The 17,541-nt window shown below is 45.6% G+C and overlaps 1 protein-coding gene across 10 annotated transcripts in view; it reads right to left on the minus strand.

The window, feature by feature from the left end:
• The window catches only part of LOC122562395 (unconventional myosin-XVIIIb-like), a 416,560-nt gene that overhangs the window by 225,236 nt on the left and 173,783 nt on the right, over positions 1-17,541 (minus strand). For all 10 annotated transcript variants that reach the window (XM_087999921.1, XM_087999916.1, XM_087999915.1 and 7 more), the window contains 3 exons: positions 15,905-16,064; positions 12,049-12,232; positions 7,092-7,323 (listed from right to left, as the gene is read on the minus strand). In XM_087999921.1, coding sequence (XP_087856047.1) covers positions 7,092-7,323; positions 12,049-12,232; positions 15,905-16,064 — 576 coding nt within the window. The remainder of the gene's footprint in view (positions 1-7,091; positions 7,324-12,048; positions 12,233-15,904; positions 16,065-17,541) is intronic.

Below are 17,541 nucleotides of genomic sequence, written 5' to 3' on the forward strand. Positions count from 1 at the left end.
ATGCTTTATGACTCTATGACCTCTGGAGCAGATAGGGATTTGAACCCAGGCCTCCTTGTCCAGAGATGGAACACTACCACTGCACTACCAGACCTTTCAAATTTCACTACCTGCCAGGGTGGGATTTGAACCCATGTCCGCAGAATATCAGCTGGGGTTTTGGATGGTTACTTCACTGACATTTACCACTATACCACCAACTCACCCCAATCATTGCAATTATGGAAAAAGATGTACTAACTAGATATACAATAATTAGTCTATGTACACTCAGTAATATAGAAGTATAAATGTTAATCTGTGTAAATAATCCCACAACACAGACATATGAATACACACATACTTCAGGGGAAGGGAAAACGCAGTGAATTTCTCTGTAGAGATTGGCTTCTATAAATAACTTTGGCCAATGAGTTATTCTTGAAGGTAAAAGGGTAAAGCATAAAATGTTCAAAGGTTTATTGCTCTGGTGTTCTGGCATGTAGGTCTAGTTATTAATCATGTACAGTTGTCTCTGGAGCCTTAGGAGACACAGCTTGCTCAAAAAATGTAATATGAGAAGTTCCTGCAGCCAATTTTTCACAAGAAGAAATAGTTTCATCCTGAACTCACAGGTTTTTTTGTCTGTCAAATGAAGACTGGATAAAAGCAGGAATCTCTCCAAATCAATCACTGTTCAAACAGTCCCAGCAGGGGCCTACTTAATAGCAAGCAGACATCAGTCTGATTTCTGCAAAGCCTTGTTTAAAAAAAGACCTCCTATATGCACAATGATCTTTTTAAATAAACCACTCCAGGTAGTCCCACAAAACGTGAACTAAAATCATTTTGTTCACAAGTGCATGAAGCTTACATCTTCCAAGAAAGATTAAACATAAAATGTCTTCAAATATTAGATTACTTACAGTGTGGAAACAGGCCCTTCGGCCCAACAAGTCCACACCGACCCGCCGAAGCGCAACCCACCCATACCCCTACATTTACCCCTTTAACCTAACACTACGGGCAATTTAGCATGGCCAATTCACCTGACCCGCACATCTTTGTGACTGTGGGAGGAAACCGGAGCACCCGGAGGAAACCCACGCAGACACAGGGAGAATGTGCAAACTCCACACAGTCAGTCGCCTGAGTTGGGAATTGAACCCGGGTCTCTGGCACTGTGAGGCAGCAGTGCTAACCACTGTGCCACCGTGCCGCCCAAATATATATAATATGTTTCTCATGACAACAGGTCACCTCAAAGCAGTTCACAATCAAGGTGCTCTTAAAAAATTGTCCCTTTGACAAGGCTTTCAGCCATAGGTCTTTGTGTCCTCTATGCTGCTTGCTGTCACTTCTTGTCTAATTATGCTATTTCTGCCACTGTGAAGCACCCTGGGAACTTTTGATACATTAAAAATATCAACAGTCCAGAAAGGTGTGTTAGTTATGTAGTAATGGTGCTGGAATAACAACCCAGGTAGTGAGGAGTCCCATCATGACATGTTAAGGTGTTGTAGTCTGTCACAGTTTATGGGATAGTGCTAGAAAGTAACTACAAAAGCTGCCACGTTGCCCTAAAATCCCAATTGGCTCTCTTAACATCCATCAAAGAATGATTCCTATCAGCCCTACCTCACACGGCCTGTTTGTGACTTCACTCCAAAAACGTGGTGCTGGCAAAATCCAGCAGATCAAGCAGCATCTGAGGAGCAGGAGAATCGAGATTTTGGGCATAACCCTTCATCAGGAATGGTTGTGAATCCAACTCTACATCATATCTTTGGCCTTAATTGTCCTCTGCTTTGAGCTTCTCAAGCAATAAATTGTGACCTTAATGACAAATCTGAGGACAAATCAGTAATACAACATCCTGAGGGCCACCAGTTCTATTATTTTCCCTTGGCTGGATGGTCAATTTCTATCTGATTACACTCCTGTGAAGCTTTCCTGAGCTAAAGGTGCTATATAAGTGCATGTTGTTTTTCACAAAGTGTTGGGATGATTTCAGCAAATAAACTAAAGCAGGATAGTTCAAACATGGACGAAAGAGCTGAATTTCAGAGGAGAGGAGAGAATGATTTCCCTTAACATCAAAGCCTCATTTGACCAGGTGCCCCAAGCAGCAATGACCCCCAGCAAACCCCAAGTCAATGGGAATCAAGGGAACATACCTGGCATGCAATAAGGCGAAAGTGAGGACTGCAGATGCTGGAGATTAGAGTCAATATTAGAGTGGTGCTGAGAAAGCACAGCAGGTCAGGCAGCATCCGAGGAGCAGGAAAATCGACGCTTCGGGCAGGAGCCCTTCATCAGGAATGAGGCTTGAAGACTCGGGGGTGGAGAGATAAATGGGAAGGGGTGGGCGGGTTTTGAGAAGACTTGTAGCTCAGGTTGAGGTTTTGGATGTAGGTTTGCTCACTGAGCTGGAAGATTCATTTCCAAACATTTCATTACCTTACTACGTAACATCTCCAGTGGACCTCAGGCGAAGCAATGCTGAAAATTCCTGCTTTCTATTTATATGTTTGAGTTTCTTTGGGTTGGTGATGTCTTTTCCTGTGGTGAAGTCACTTCCTGTTCCTTTTCTCAGGGGGTGGTAGATGGGGTCAAGGGAAGTCAAGACAGTAGGCCAGGAAGCTTGCAGAATTCACTGTCAAATGGGATCAGGCCAGAGAGATACACAACCGTCATTGACTATATTGGAGAAGTGTTGATGAAACCGTGCTGCAAGGTTTCGGACAGAGTTTTAGTCGAACTGTTTTTGCAGCAGCCCAGCCCCTGAAGCCTGCTCAATAGGGAAATTACAATATCCAATACTGCCTTTTGTAACATCTTTTTCTTAGATGGAAAATCATTCACATGGAGTAACTGAATTATGCTGATTACATTGCTGCATCAAACTGGTGTAATTACATAGGAGGAATCTGTGTGTTGGTTACCATGCCGGCACAGTAAACGCTGGGAAGGTAGTGTAGTAGGGGATGTTCAAAGGGACTGTATTTCAAGGGACTATTCAAGTCAAAAGGGACTGACACTCCGGGGACAACACAAGAAGCAGGAAGCTTGGAAGGGAGAAGAACAATCTCAGTTTCAGTTCAGAGCTGCAATCCGGGTAATATAAACTTCATTATCATCTTGCAGTTCCAAAGCAGACTTTAAAGCAGTGTGAGGGCATGGTAATTTAAGAACTGTAAGGTTACTAGGGAAATTAGAGAGAAAGATGTACTTATAGTATTGCAGGCATATAGCTTGTGTTTCAATGATAATAAATCACGTCTCATTATTAGTGTAAAGCAAGTTCCAGTAAGTAAGCAAGTAAATCAGACACATGTGGAAACAAGCAAGTAAATCAGACACATTTGGAAACGACACCTACAAGACCTACACATAATTGGAGATTTCTGTCAGCAAGAGACAATTTCTCTGATAGCCTGTCCTGCACTCGCTTTGCTGTCAGGGATAATTGCAGCATTTGAGGTGACCCCCACTTCACCATCTCATCGCTAATTTAAGGCCAACTGTTTGAACAGTGGTGTCCGGGTAGCTTTAACAAACCAATAACTTTAAATAAAGTTTCCCGACCTCTGGGCTGCCCCCCAGATGGTGTTCTCAACTCCATGCTAAGGACATGTTTCTACTGGAGAGTTGAGAAGGTTAAAAACCTTTACCACTATAGGTAACCTCACTCCAAACTCATTGTCAAAACACACCCCTTTCTCACTGAGACAGCAATCTACAGAGCCAAGGATGGATGCAGGACATCTTCATCCAGATTCAAAGGCTATAAGAAATAGGAACAGGAGCATGGTCCACCATTCTATAGGATCATGGCTGATCCGACATCTGTTATGTCCGCTTTCCTGCCCTTTAGCCGCAATCCCTGATTCCCTGACTGATCAAGGATCTCTCTATCTCAGCCTTAAACATACACAAGGACTCTGCTCCCCTCCCCCCCCAGCTGTCTGTGGCAAGGAACTCTCAAGGCTCACAACCCTCTGAGAGATTAAATTCCTCTTCATTTCAAGTGTTGAATTCCCAGCCCTTTCCTCTGAGGCTATACCCTCTGGTCCGAGACTCTCCCATGAGGAGAAACATCCTCTCAGCATTGACCCTGTCAAGCCCCTTAAGAATCTGATATGTTTCCATAGATCACCTCACATTGTTCTAAACTCCAGTGAGTAGGGTGCCGACGTGTTTAGCTTTTGCTCATAAGACAATCCCCTATATCAAGGATAATCCTTATCTTGAACTGCCTCCAATGAAATGATATCTTTCCTTAAGTAAGGGAACCAGACTGCTCAATGTGCTCCACATGTGGTCTCATCAGCACCTTGTACAGTTACAGTCAGACTTCCCTACTCTTATACTCCAACCCCGCCCCCATCCCCCCCAACGTAAGAGCCAACACTGCATTAAAATAAAACAAAGATCTGCAACAGCTGAAGATCTGAAACTAAAACAGGAATTGCAGGAGAAACACAGCAGGTCTGGTGGCATCTGTGGAAAGAAAGCAGTATTAACATTGCAGGTCCAGTGAACCCAGTTCTGATGAAGAGTTACTAATCCTGAAAATTTGGCTCTCTTTCTCTCCTCAGAGATGCTACCAGACCTGCTGAGTTTCTCCAGCAATTCCTGCTTTCATTCCAACATTCCATCAGCCTTCCTGATTACCGGATGCACCCTTGTGCTGCATTTCTGTGTCTTATCCACAAGTAATCTTAAGTGCCTTTGAGTTGGAGCTTTCTGTAGTTTTTTTCCATTGAAGTAATAGCCTGTTCTCTTGTTCTCCCTTCCATAATGAACAACTTTACATTTCCCATGTGTCATTCTCATCTTTGGCCTGCTTCTTCTGATTGGATGGAAGCATGATAATAGACTGTGAGCTCCACCACAGGGCTCCCAGGCTGAGCTTCACCACAGAGCTCCCAGGCTGAGCTCCATCACGGGGCTCCCATGTGAGCTCCACGATGGGGCTCCCAGGCTAAGCTCCACCACAGAGCTCCCAGGCTGAACTCCATCACGGGGCTCCCATGTGAGCTCCACAATGGGGCTCCCAGGCTGAGCTCCTCCACGGGGCTCCCAGGCTGAGCTTCACCATGGAACTCCCAGGCTGAGCTCCACCACAGGCTGAACTCCATCACGGGGCTCCCAGGCTGAGCTTCACCACGGAGCTCCCAGGCTGAGCTTCACCATGGAACTCCCAGGCTGAGCTCCACCACAGGCTGAACTCCATCACGGGGCTCCCAGGCTGAGCTTCACCACGGAGCTCCCAGACTGAGCTCCACCACAGGCTCCCAGGCTGAACTCTATCACGGGGCTCTCATGCTGAGCTTCACGATGGGGCTCCCAGGCTGAGCTCCACCAAGGGGCTCCCATGCTGAGCTCCACCATGGGGCTCCCAGGCTGAACTCCATCATGGGGCTCCCAGGCTGAGCTCCACCATGGAGCTCCCAGGTTGAACCCCATCATGGAGCTCCCAGGCTGAGCTCCATCATGGAGCTCCCAGGCTGAACCCCATCATGGAGCTCCCAGGCTGAGCTCCACCACAGGCTCCCAGGCTGAACTCTATCACGGGGCTCTCATGCTGAGCTTCACGATGGGGCTCCCAGGCTGAGCTCCACCAAGGGGCTCCCTTGCTGAGCTCCACCATGGGGCTCCCAGGCTGAACTCCATCATGGGGCTCCCAGGCTGAGCTCCACCATGGAGCTCCCAGGTTGAACCCCATCATGGAGCTCCCAGGCTGAGCTCCACCATGGAGCTCCCAGGCTGAACACCATCATGGAGCTCCCAGGCTGAACTCCACCATAGAGCTGCCAGGCTGAGCTCCACCATGAGGCTCTCAGGCTGAGCTCCACCATGGAGCTCCCAGGCTGAACTCCACCATGGAGTTGCCAGGCTGAGCTCCACTATGGGGCTCCCAGGCTGAGCTCCACCATGGAGCTCCCAGGCTGAACCCCATCATGGGGCTCCCAGGTTGAGCTCCACCATGAAGCTCCCAGGCTGAACCCCACTATGGGGCTCCCAGGTTGAGCTCCACCACGGGACTCCCAGGCTGAACTCCATCATGGGGCTCCCAGGCTGAGCTCCACCATGGAGCTCCCAGGTTGAACCCCATCATGGAGCTCCCAGGCTGAGCTCCACCATGGAGCTCCCAGGCTGAACCCCATCATGGAGCTCCCAGGCTGAGCTCCACCACAGGCTCCCAGGCTGAACTCTATCACGGGGCTCTCATGCTGAGCTTCACGATGGGGCTCCCAGGCTGAGCTCCACCAAGGGGCTCCCTTGCTGAGCTCCACCATGGGGCTCCCAGGCTGAACTCCATCATGGGGCTCCCAGGCTGAGCTCCACCATGGAGCTCCCAGGTTGAACCCCATCATGGAGCTCCCAGGCTGAGCTCCACCATGGAGCTCCCAGGCTGAACACCATCATGGAGCTCCCAGGCTGAACTCCACCATAGAGCTGCCAGGCTGAGCTCCACCATGAGGCTCTCAGGCTGAGCTCCACCATTGAGCTCCCAGGCTGAACTCCACCATGGAGTTGCCAGGCTGAGCTCCACTATGGGGCTCCCAGGCTGAGCTCCACCATGGAGCTCCCAGGCTGAACCCCATCATGGGGCTCCCAGGTTGAGCTCCACCATGAAGCTCCCAGGCTGAACCCCACTATGGGGCTCCCAGGTTGAGCTCCACCACGGGACTCCCAGGCTGAGCTCCATCATGAGGCTTCCAGCCTGACCTCCACCATGGGGCTTCCAGCCTGATCTCCATCATGGGGCTTCCAGCCTGAGCTCCATCATGGGGCTTCCAGCCTGAGCTCCACCATTGGGTTTCCAGGCCAAGCTCCCCCATGGAGCTCCCAGGCCAAGCTCCACCATATAGCTCCTAGATTGAGCTCCATCACAGGGCTCCCAGGCTGACCCCTACAATAGGGAGCCCCAGCTGAGCTCCACCACAGGACTGTCATGAGTGGCTCCATTGGCTACAGTAAAGTCGGAGTGACAAAGCACAGGCAATGTACCTCTGTTGGCAAGGAAAAAGGCAGCTTAAAGTAGTGTGAATAAATTAGGTAATAAGTACGTTCACAGTATAATGTTGGAACAGATACTGTACCTAGCCTGTAGAGACGAAGTGCATCCAGTAGCTGTGTTCCCTGAAGCTGAGTCCTCAGTGTTGGGATATCAAACATTGCTAGTGGGTGTTCTTTACTGTTCTGTGCCTCTGCTACAGCTCCAGGTCTTTGACTAGCAGGCATTTTCCCTTCTGTATCTTTCTCCTCTAGTCTTGCTACAAAGCAGTGCACAAAGTGTGCTTCAGAACGCTTCATAAGGTTTGTAAGAACATCCTAAGATTTTAAAGAAAACAGATTAAGACTTTATTTGAATTTAATTAAGAATAAATTATTTGGGACACTGTATCACATTATTGGTACAAGACTGTACTGGAGATTCAGGTACAATTTAAAACAGATAATAATCATGTCACCAAAGGTTCTCATGCAATATTTAACTATTCCAGCATTTGACTTTAACCAAACACAATATTGTCTTTTCCATTTCTGACTCCCACTGGAAATTGCCTGCATAGTTCCTTTCTAAAAATGAAGATCAGATGATGCATAATATCCACTTCCACTCAGTTAGCAATTTTTTTAGAGACGTGATTTGAAATCCTTTACATTCTGAAATACAAAACAACTTGTGGGTGGCACGGTGGCACAGTGGTTAGCACTGCTGCCTCATAGCGCCAGAGACCCGGGTTCGATTCCCTGCACGTCCTCCCAGTGTCTGCATGGGTTTCCTCCGGGTGCTCCAGTTTCACCCCACAGTCCAAAAAAAAAATGTGCAGGTTAGGTGAATTGGCCATACTAAATTGCCTGTAGTGTTAGGTGAAGGGGTAAATGTAGGGGAATGGGTCTGGGTGGGTTGCACTTCTGCGGGTCGGTGTGGACTTGTTGGGCTGAAGGGCCTGTTTCCACACTGTAAGTAATCTAATCTAATCTTTAGAAAAAAGCTTCCAATCTTAACTGAGTTTCACCTGGCTAAGGGATAAGTGACTGCTTTCAGGAAGTGGGCCAGGCCATAAAAGAATCTTAGTCACAATTTTCGTCCAATGTATCAGGGATGTTAGTTCTAATCTGTGGAGACCAGATTTCCTGAGACTGGAGAATCCCAGCAGGTAAAAGGAGTTGAAGCAGAACAAGGAGAACAGCATTTACAGCACAGCTTTATGGCCAAGAGGAGCAGGAATGTTTCCTCCAGAAACAACATGGCTCACACTTTACACCACCATTTGAGATTGTTGACAACTCCTCTGCAGGTATCGGACACACCCATCATGATTGCCAGCATCTCTTAGTCCAAGTCTGAAACTCCCATAACGTAAATCAAATAACTGTGCTTGCCAAAGACCTGAAATCAAAACCAAAATAGCTGGAGGAACACAGCAGGTCTGGTCGCATCCTTGGGGAAAAAATAGAGTTAACATTTCGAGTCCAGTGACTTCAGTATTAAGAAGGGTTGATTGCTGCTGAAACTGCTAAGATTAGATTAGATTAGATTAGATTACAGTGTGGAAACAGGCCCTTTGGCCCAACAAGTCCACACCGACCCGCCGAAGCGAAACCCACCCATACCCCTACATTTACCCCTTACCTAACACTACAGGCAATTTAGTATGGCCAATTCACCTGACCCTGCACATCTTTGGATGGTGGGAGGAAACCGGAACACCCGGAGGAAACCCACGCAGACACGGGGAGAACGTGCAAACTCCACACTGTCAGTCGCCTGAGGCGGGAAATGAACCCGGGTCTCTGACGCTGTGAGGCAGCAGTGCTAACCACTGTGCCACCGTGCCGCCCACTCATCTCCAGCAATTTCTGAAACTCCCATGATCACTGAATCACCCACAGCTAAGCCCCACCACATGCAATCTCCAACTATGCCCACAAGATCTGATACCCGTCCAATCCACCTGCACCACACAATCCCCAGTACCTTGCCAGCCTAACAGGGAAACCATTTGTCCCCTGAGCCACAAGCTGAAGTATACTTATGTAATACAGTCAAACATATAAAAAATGCTATTTAATTTAATGTTTTTATCCCCAGCTATCCACATGTAACTAATCTGCATGTCACTTGTCAGCATAAAATAAGCTTTTTCTAAGAAAGTCAGTGTTTCTTAACACTCCCAAGCTCATTTTGCCAATTCATTCACCAGAGGTTAGCTTAAATATTTTTATGAAGTTTCCAATCTTTCCCACCAGTCCAAAAACTCAACTTAGCTCCTCCTTGTCTAAGCCTCCCATTTGGGTTTTCATAACTTCTATCAATTTCAGCTGCTAACTTAGGTTTTCGGCACATCTTCCCTCATATCGAATCCCAAACCCGAGAAATTCTTTCGAATTTCAGTTTTAATCACTCCACTGATTCTATACATCCACAGGGTCTCTTTGAAGCAGTAAAAAGAGCCCAGGAGATCTCTTGACTTTAACCATCAACAGAATTTAATGGAAAGCTGAAAAGTAAACTTTTAGTAGAAAAATATTTACAGTCAAATTATACCAACCAGCCCCTTGAAAGACATAAATGATCACAGTTTATGTGCTGAGCTATTATGTTCTACTTAACCTTTGCAAACAAAGCATATTTGCTTTGTAATTGAACTGCATGAGCAGAGTTGGTCAAATCTATGATTCCTTAAAGGTCTGACTCAACTAAACAATCAACAGTGCATTTAGTATCGTCAGAACTGTTTTTATTATTCATTCACAGGGCTGTGGCTAGGTCATCATTTATTTCACATCTGGAACTGCCCTTGAAAAGGTACTGGTGAGCTGCCATCTTGAATTGATGCAATCATTGAGGTCTAGGAACATGTATGGTGCTTTCAGGAAGGGAATTCCAGGACTTTGATCTAATGACAATGACCGAATGGTGATAAATGTGCAAATCAGGAAGGTGTATAGCGTGAAGGGGAATTTGTAGGTGGTGGTGTCCCTGTGCATCTGCCACACTTGTCATTCGAAATGGCAGAGATTGTGGGTTTGGAAAGTTCTGATGAAGGACCCTTGGTGAATTGTTGCATTGCATCATGCTGCCACTGTGCATCCGTGATGGAGGGAGTGGATGTTGTAGATAGTGGATGGGGTGTCAAACAAGTGGGATTGTGTTAGCCTTCGTGAGTGCAGTTGGAACTGCACCCATCCAAGCAAGTTGAGAGTATTCCATCACCCTCCTGACTTGGGCCTTGTGGATGGTGGATGAAGATGCACGAGACAGCAGTGAATTGCTTGCTGCAGAATTCCTAGCTTCTGACCTGCTCTTGCAGCCATAGTACTTATACGGCTGTTCCAGTTCAGTTTCTGATTAAGGATAAACCCCCAGGATTTTGATGATGAAGGATTAGGCAATGTTAATGCCATTGACCTTCAAGGGATGATGATTGTATTCTCTCTCGGTGGAGATGGTCACTGCCTGGCACTTCTGTGGTGTGAATGTTTCTTGCCATTTATCAATACAAGCCTAGATATCATCTAGGTCTTGCTGCAAATGAACCTAAAGTGATTCAGTCTCCGAGGTGTCGCGAATTGTGCTGAACGTTGTGCTATCATCAGTGAACATCTCTATTTCTGACCGTATGATGGAGGGAAGGTCATTGATGAAACAGCTAAAGATGGTTGGGCCTAGGACATTACCCTGAGAAACTCCTGCAGAGATGTCCTGGAACTGAGATGACTGACCTTCAACAACCAGAACCATCTTCCTATGCGCTGAGTATGATTCCAACCAATGGAGAACTTTTCGCTATTTCCCATTGATGCCTTACTCAGCTCCTTAATGTCAGGGCAGCCACTATCACTTTAACTCTGGAGTTCAACTCTTTTGTCCATGTTTGGATCAAGGTTGTAATGAGATCAGGTGCAGTGTGGCCTTGGTTGAACCCAAACTGAGCATCAATAAGTAGGTTATTCCTTTGTAAGTGCTGCTTAACATTTCTGACAATGATCCCTTTCATCATGGATGACCGAGAGTGGTGTTAATTGACTGGGTTGGATTTGTGCACAGGAAATAACTGGGCAATTTTGCACATTATTGGATAAATGTTTGTCTTGTAACACAAATCTACATGGGTATTTCAAAGGAGCCTACAATAGGTTTGACTACAGACACACTGTGGTCGTCATGGACCAGTGCATTATGTCATTGCTTCTCATTCCCAGAGATCCTCCCAACTCATGAAGGGGGTCTGCTTATATATCGGATAGTATCCCTGCCTCTGAACCAGGAGTACAAAGTTCAAAACACAGCCCAGAACATCATGGTCAAAAAAAGTGCATTCATAACATGGGCAAAGTCTCAACTCACAAATCTTTCCAATATACATCAATGCTGGGTTCTAAGAATGGGACCAGGTTAGACATGTGATGGAAAAAACACTGGAGTTTCTATACAACAAATAGTTCCAGGCTGCAACTCCCAGTGTGAATTATACTTTCACCATCTCATTGTTCTGGGTTAGAGCTCTGAAAATTCAACCCATTGTTTCTAGTTATGTTGTGACAGGTATGCCACCAATGCAGGCTGAATTGTACCCACGGTATACCAGTTATCTAGAAACACAGAAAATAGGAGAAAGAGTCCATCATTCGGCCCTTCAGCCCACCATTCATTATAATCATGGCTGATCATCCAATTCAACAGCCTGTTCCTGCTTTTCACTCAAACTCTTTGATCATTTTAGCCCTAAGGTCTCCTTCTTGAAAACAAATTGCAACTAAAAGCAATAAAAGGGAAAGGAAGGCTGAGATATTAAGACTAAGGGAGCAATTTTGATTTAGAGCAATTTTGCAAAGCTGCCAAATGGCTGCCCATTTTACAACTCTCCTGATTTTTCCTTCTATTACTTTCAATTTTAAAAGTAGCCCCAGCAATCTGTCCAGAACGCAGTGCTGGGACTGAATTTGATGGGCTTCCATCAGTTTAATTGTGCTAAACAGAAATGAATGGAGACAAGCGCATCCATCCTTAGTATAAATATAACCCCCCATCCTATTCACACTTACCACTTGCAGTTTGATCTGTGCACATACAGAACTTCGCTTCACAGCTGCAAAGCTGGTGCTAAATGTCTTCCGGACACAACTGATCCTTTGCAAAGCCTGCTGGGAAGTGCCTTCCAAACCAGACACTGACCGACATATCATCGGGATTTTAGATCGTGAAGAGAAAAGGCTCTTGAGGAATTCACTGGTTGGAGGAAGTAATGGAATAGATTAGCTGTGTTTCATTGTCAGTGCTGTGTTCAACATTACAGATAGAATTATAAAACAAAACCAGCAAAGAAATACAAGATACTTCAGGGTCTAGAGGACCAATGTGGAAATCATTTAACTGCTTTCCATTTCACCGTCTCTTTTCTTTAAAGATGTCAGATTGTTAATGCTAATCTATGTCCTTTTTAATTGTCCCATTCTGATTGTCTTGGAATAAAATGGGGAATTCACAAATGGAGATCCCAAGGAGAAATAGGGCAGCACACTGGCTCAGTGGTTAGCAGTGCTGCCTCACAGTACCAGAGACCTGTGTTCAATTCCAAGCTTGGGTGTCTGTCTGTGCGGAGTTTGCATGTTCTCCCCTTGTCTGCGTGGGTTTCCTCCAAGTGCTCCAGATTCCTCCCATTGTCCAAAGATTCGCAGGTTAGGTGTATTGGCCATGCTACGTTCCTCCACAGTGTTAAGGGATGTATCAGGGGTTAGGGGATAGGTAGGGGAGTGGTTCTGAGTAGTATGCTTTTCAATGGGTTGGTGCAAACTTGATGGGCTGAATGGCCTGCTTCTGTACTGTAGGGATTCTCTGATGCGACTGTAGCAGGGTGCTGGGGAAGATTGAGCAGACACTCAATTGTTGGTGTGGACTCTACAGGGATGGGCCAATGAGTCTTTTGAAGGTCTGGGAGGTCAGCAGTACCAATGGTCAGGGCAGAAGGTGCTTCCCACATGGGTGAAGAATGCCCTCAAGATACATGTACCCACTGAATAGACTTTGGCCATAGCTGGTGAGCCATCACTGCACAAGGATAATGTCCTCTCTGCTGGCCTGCAGTTCTGGACCACATAGCTCCACAGATCTATGCTGTACTTTTCACAGATGTATCTCTGGCACTGACCTGTGCCATGTCTCATTATCAGCTCCACCACCAGCAACATGCCACCCCCACCCTCCCACCCCACCACCAGCCTGATACTCAGAGGATGCCACAATTCTATCCAGGGACTCCAAAACATGTCAGGGGTCCCTCCTGCATCTGGACAACAATGTCTAGGCAGTGGAGGAAGATTGGCCTTAATTGGTCACTCTCACTGGTGGCCAAGAAGCCATGACCTTCCAGAAACCACTTCTTTGGAAATCGGCCAGAGGCGCGACCATGCCAACATTGTGGCATGCTGACCATTATAAGAGACTGCCAACACATCTGCTTCCCAACCCACTTCTAGCTCAGGATGAAAGCTCCATTCAAGGAGCAACAGCACCTTCACCACTCTACAACCATTTGTCTCCCTCAGTTTTCCCTTCTGTCATACTCTGTCTACCCTTTAATAGGTCTTGTACTCAAGGTCTCAGTTCCTTGATATATTTTTCTATGAAATGTCTTTCTGTAGTTTATATTCCATTTATCTTTGAAAGTTGCCACTCAGGTGGATAGAGCTTGTAAGAAGGCCTATGGTGTATTAGCGTTCATTAGCAGAGGGATTGAATTCAAGAGTCGTGAAGTGATGTTACAGCTGTACAGGACTTTGGTTAGGCCACATTTGGAGTACTGTGTGCAGTTCTGGTCGCCTCACTTTAGGAAAGATGTGGAAGGTTTGGAGAGGGTGCAGAGAAGATTTACCAGGATGTTGCCTGGAATGGAGAATAGGTCGTACGAGGATAGGTTGTGCGTGCTAGGCCTTTTCTCATTGGAACGTAGAAGGATGAGGGGTGACTTGATAGAGGTGTATAAGATGATCAGGGGAATAGATAGAGTAGACAATCAGAAACTTTTTCCACGGGTACAACAGAGTGTTACAAGAGGACATAAATTTAAGGTGAAGGGTGGAAGGTATAGGGGAGATGTCAGGGGTAGGTTCTTTACCCAGAGAGTGGTGGGGGCATGGAATGCGCTGCCTGTGGGAGTGGCAGAGTCAGAATCATTAGCGAACTTTAAGTGGCAATTGGATAGGTACATGGATGGGTGCTTAAGCTAGGACAAATGTTCGGCACAACATCGTGGGCCTAAGGGCCTGTTCTGTGCTGTATTGTTCTATGTTCTATGTTCTATGTTCTAAGTCAGCAGGATCTCAGTTTAGAGGAACATGAAGCTTAGCCGAGAGTTCCTCATATTATTTGTACATTATTAAGAAAAACATTTTAAATAAAGCTTTCACAAACCTCAATGGATTGATGTTAATAAAATAATGTGGTTTTTAGAATACTAAAGTGAATCATATATCCATTCCATGGCAAAGACCCACAAGGGAGTTGGATATTAATAAAATATTCCATATTGATTGATCTGTTAATGGTATAATACGTATTAATAATGCATAGGGTTTAGAGGATCCATTCTAGGAGAATTGTTGAACCAGCTCTCAGCATACAGTGCACTTGTGGGGACATGAGAGTTGAGCAAAGAGGATAGTTTCCATTCCTAAAGATGACAGAGCAGAAGGACGTAGAGTAAATAATCAAAAGGGATAGCATTGTTGAGATACCCATACCAGGAAGAGGGTAAATCTCAGGAAGAGGTTAGGTTATTTCAACAGTGCTAACCTGTCCAATTATTTATCTTTTCCACCCTGTCAGCGATCAACTTCTGGATGAAAGATCCATGGGCAATCTTCCCAACACACCGCCAATTAAAGTTTGACAGTAGCCAATTGATGACCACTTAAGGGATCAACTGAGTCCCCTAGCGAAAGAAACTTGAGTCAGACATCTTGAAGTTTATTTACAACAATAGCAATTCACAAGGTTATGATATCATAGACCTACACACATGGTCTGAGTTCTCTGATTATTAATGTTTAAATACAATGGATAAGTGACTGATCAAAGACACTGCACTCACCTCATTACACAGAGAGGATGATTAAAGGTGAGCCAGTTAATCAGGAAAGCTAATGGATTGTTGGCACTTATTTCAAGGGATTTGGTGTGTAAGAGTGGGGAAGACTTACTGCAAATGTACAAGGTGTTGGTGAGATCATATCTAGAGAATAGTGAGTAGTTTTGGTTCCTTTATTTGAAGAAAGATATTGCATCATTGGAAGCAATTCAGAGAAAGTTCATGAGGATGATCCCTAGGATGGAAGGATTGTCTTATGAGCAAAGGCTAAACAGGTTGGGCTAAACTCACTGGAACTCAGAGGAATGAGAGGTGATCTCATTGGAGCATGTCGGACTTGACAGGGTCAGTGCTGAGAAAATGTTTCCCCTTATGGGAGAGTCTAGGACCAGAAGGCATAGACTCAGAATAAAGGGGCATCAATTTAAGACTGAGGAGGCATTTATTCTCTCAGAGGGTTGAGAGTCTTTGGAACTCCTTGCCACAAAGAGCTGTGGGGGCAGAGTCATTGTGTCTATTTAAGGTGGAGATAGATAGATTCTTCATCAGCCAGGGAATCAAGGGTTAAAGAGAAAAGTCAGGAAAGTGATGTAAGGAGTGTTGGATCAGCCATGATCCTATTGAATGGGAGAGCAGGCTCGAGGGGCTGAATGGCCTACTCCTGTTCCTTATAGTCTTCTGATCTTTATATGGAAACGTCACATATATTGATGATGCATAAATGTCTGGAACCCTTGCAGTGATACAACAGCTGGTTGATGTTTTAGATTTTGGATCTTAGCTGGTCATCTTGGCCATGAGGCTGGAACACTTACAGTCTGGATTCCTGCAGCAGCTGGCTGGCATTCTCCAGCGAGAGGTTTTGCTTGGCCTTGTTGATCCAACCTGTCAGGTCATATCTCACAGGGTCTGTGCCGAGCTGGTGCGCTATCACAAACTGCAGCTCCTGCTCACACCTCCTCACTGGCTGGCTCTCTGCAGGCACAATTCATCAATGCAGGCTTTAGCTGTATTCATGTGAAATATTCAGAACCCAAAAATCAGACAAAACTTTACCACAAAAAATACAGTTGAAGGAAAGCACAAGGGTAAAGGGATGGGTGTGGCCAGACAAAAAGACCTTCCTGCTGTAAAAGGTCTACCAATGAATATTTTAATATGACTTTAAAATAATTAATGATTTGGAGATGCCGGTGTTGGACTGCGGTGGATAAAGTTAAAAGTCACACAACACCAGGTTATAGTCCAACAGGTTTAATTGGAAGCACTAGCTTTCAGAGTGCTGCTCCTTCATCAGGTGGTTATGGGATGAAGGAGCAGCGCTCCGAAAGCTAGTGCTTCCAATTAAACCTGTTGGACTATAACCTGGTGTTGTGTGACTTTTAACTTAAATAATTAATGGTCAATGACTGGCCCCCTTCCCTTTTGTTACTATTCTTTGCTGAGACATGGGCATCACTGCCAGGGTAAGCAGTTGCTGCCCGTCCCTGGCTGCCCTTGACCTGAAAGGTTCACTCAGCCATTGCAGAGGGACAGTGAAGAGACCACAACACCGCTGTGGGTCTGGAGTCACATGTAGGCCAGACCAGGTAAGGACAGCAGATTTCCTGTCCCCTTACAACAATCAATAATCACTTACAGTTCCATGGTCACCATCACTGAGATTCATTTTCTTTTCCAGATTTCATTAAGTAGATTTAAATTCGTCAAATGCTATAATTTATATCCATGTGCCCAGAGTGTTCAGCGAGGACAATCCAATGAAATTACCAGTACCCCTCCAACTCTCCCTTAATCCCATTTGCCAATCCTTATTTTAGATCATAGAAACCCTACTGTATGGAAACATGCCATTCAGCCCAACGCACCTACACCAACCCTCCAAAGGGTATCCCACCCAAATCCAGCCCCCTACCCTACCTCTGTAACCCTGCATTTCCCCTGGCCAATCCATTTAATCTGCACACCTTTGGACTGTGGATGGAAAACTGGAGCACCCAGAGGAAACCCATACAGATACCGGGAGAATGTGCAAACTCCACACAGAGAGTTGCCCAGGGGTGCAATTGAACCTGGATCTCCAACACTGTGAAGCAGCAGTGCTAACCACTGAACCATCATGCTGCCTGCTCCTCATTTATTTTGCTCCTCATACATGATTTAAGTTCAGATTTTAAAAAGAAAATTCTGATTTGCAGTCTGTGTGTCAATCTGATTTATTGAAGAGTTTTACTCTTTGTCTTCCTCACAGACTCTGTGGGTATTAAATGAGCAAATTAACAAAAACTGCCACTGAAAGGCTCTTGAAAAAGTCTAGGCCAAAAGGTAAACCTCCTCTGTCATGTCTGACAAAGAGAGATGTGGATTTATATTCAGTAGACTTTAGAAGAATAATCTAGGTTTAGAAACCTAGGAAATTCTAACAAGTCTAGACAGGGTAACACAGGAATGA

Source organism: Chiloscyllium plagiosum, unplaced genomic scaffold (genome assembly GCF_037043375.1).
Source record: "Chiloscyllium plagiosum isolate Xiang-an unplaced genomic scaffold, Cpla_swu_hap1 HiC_scaffold_24, whole genome shotgun sequence".
NCBI classification, from domain to species: domain Eukaryota; kingdom Metazoa; phylum Chordata; class Chondrichthyes; order Orectolobiformes; family Hemiscylliidae; genus Chiloscyllium; species Chiloscyllium plagiosum.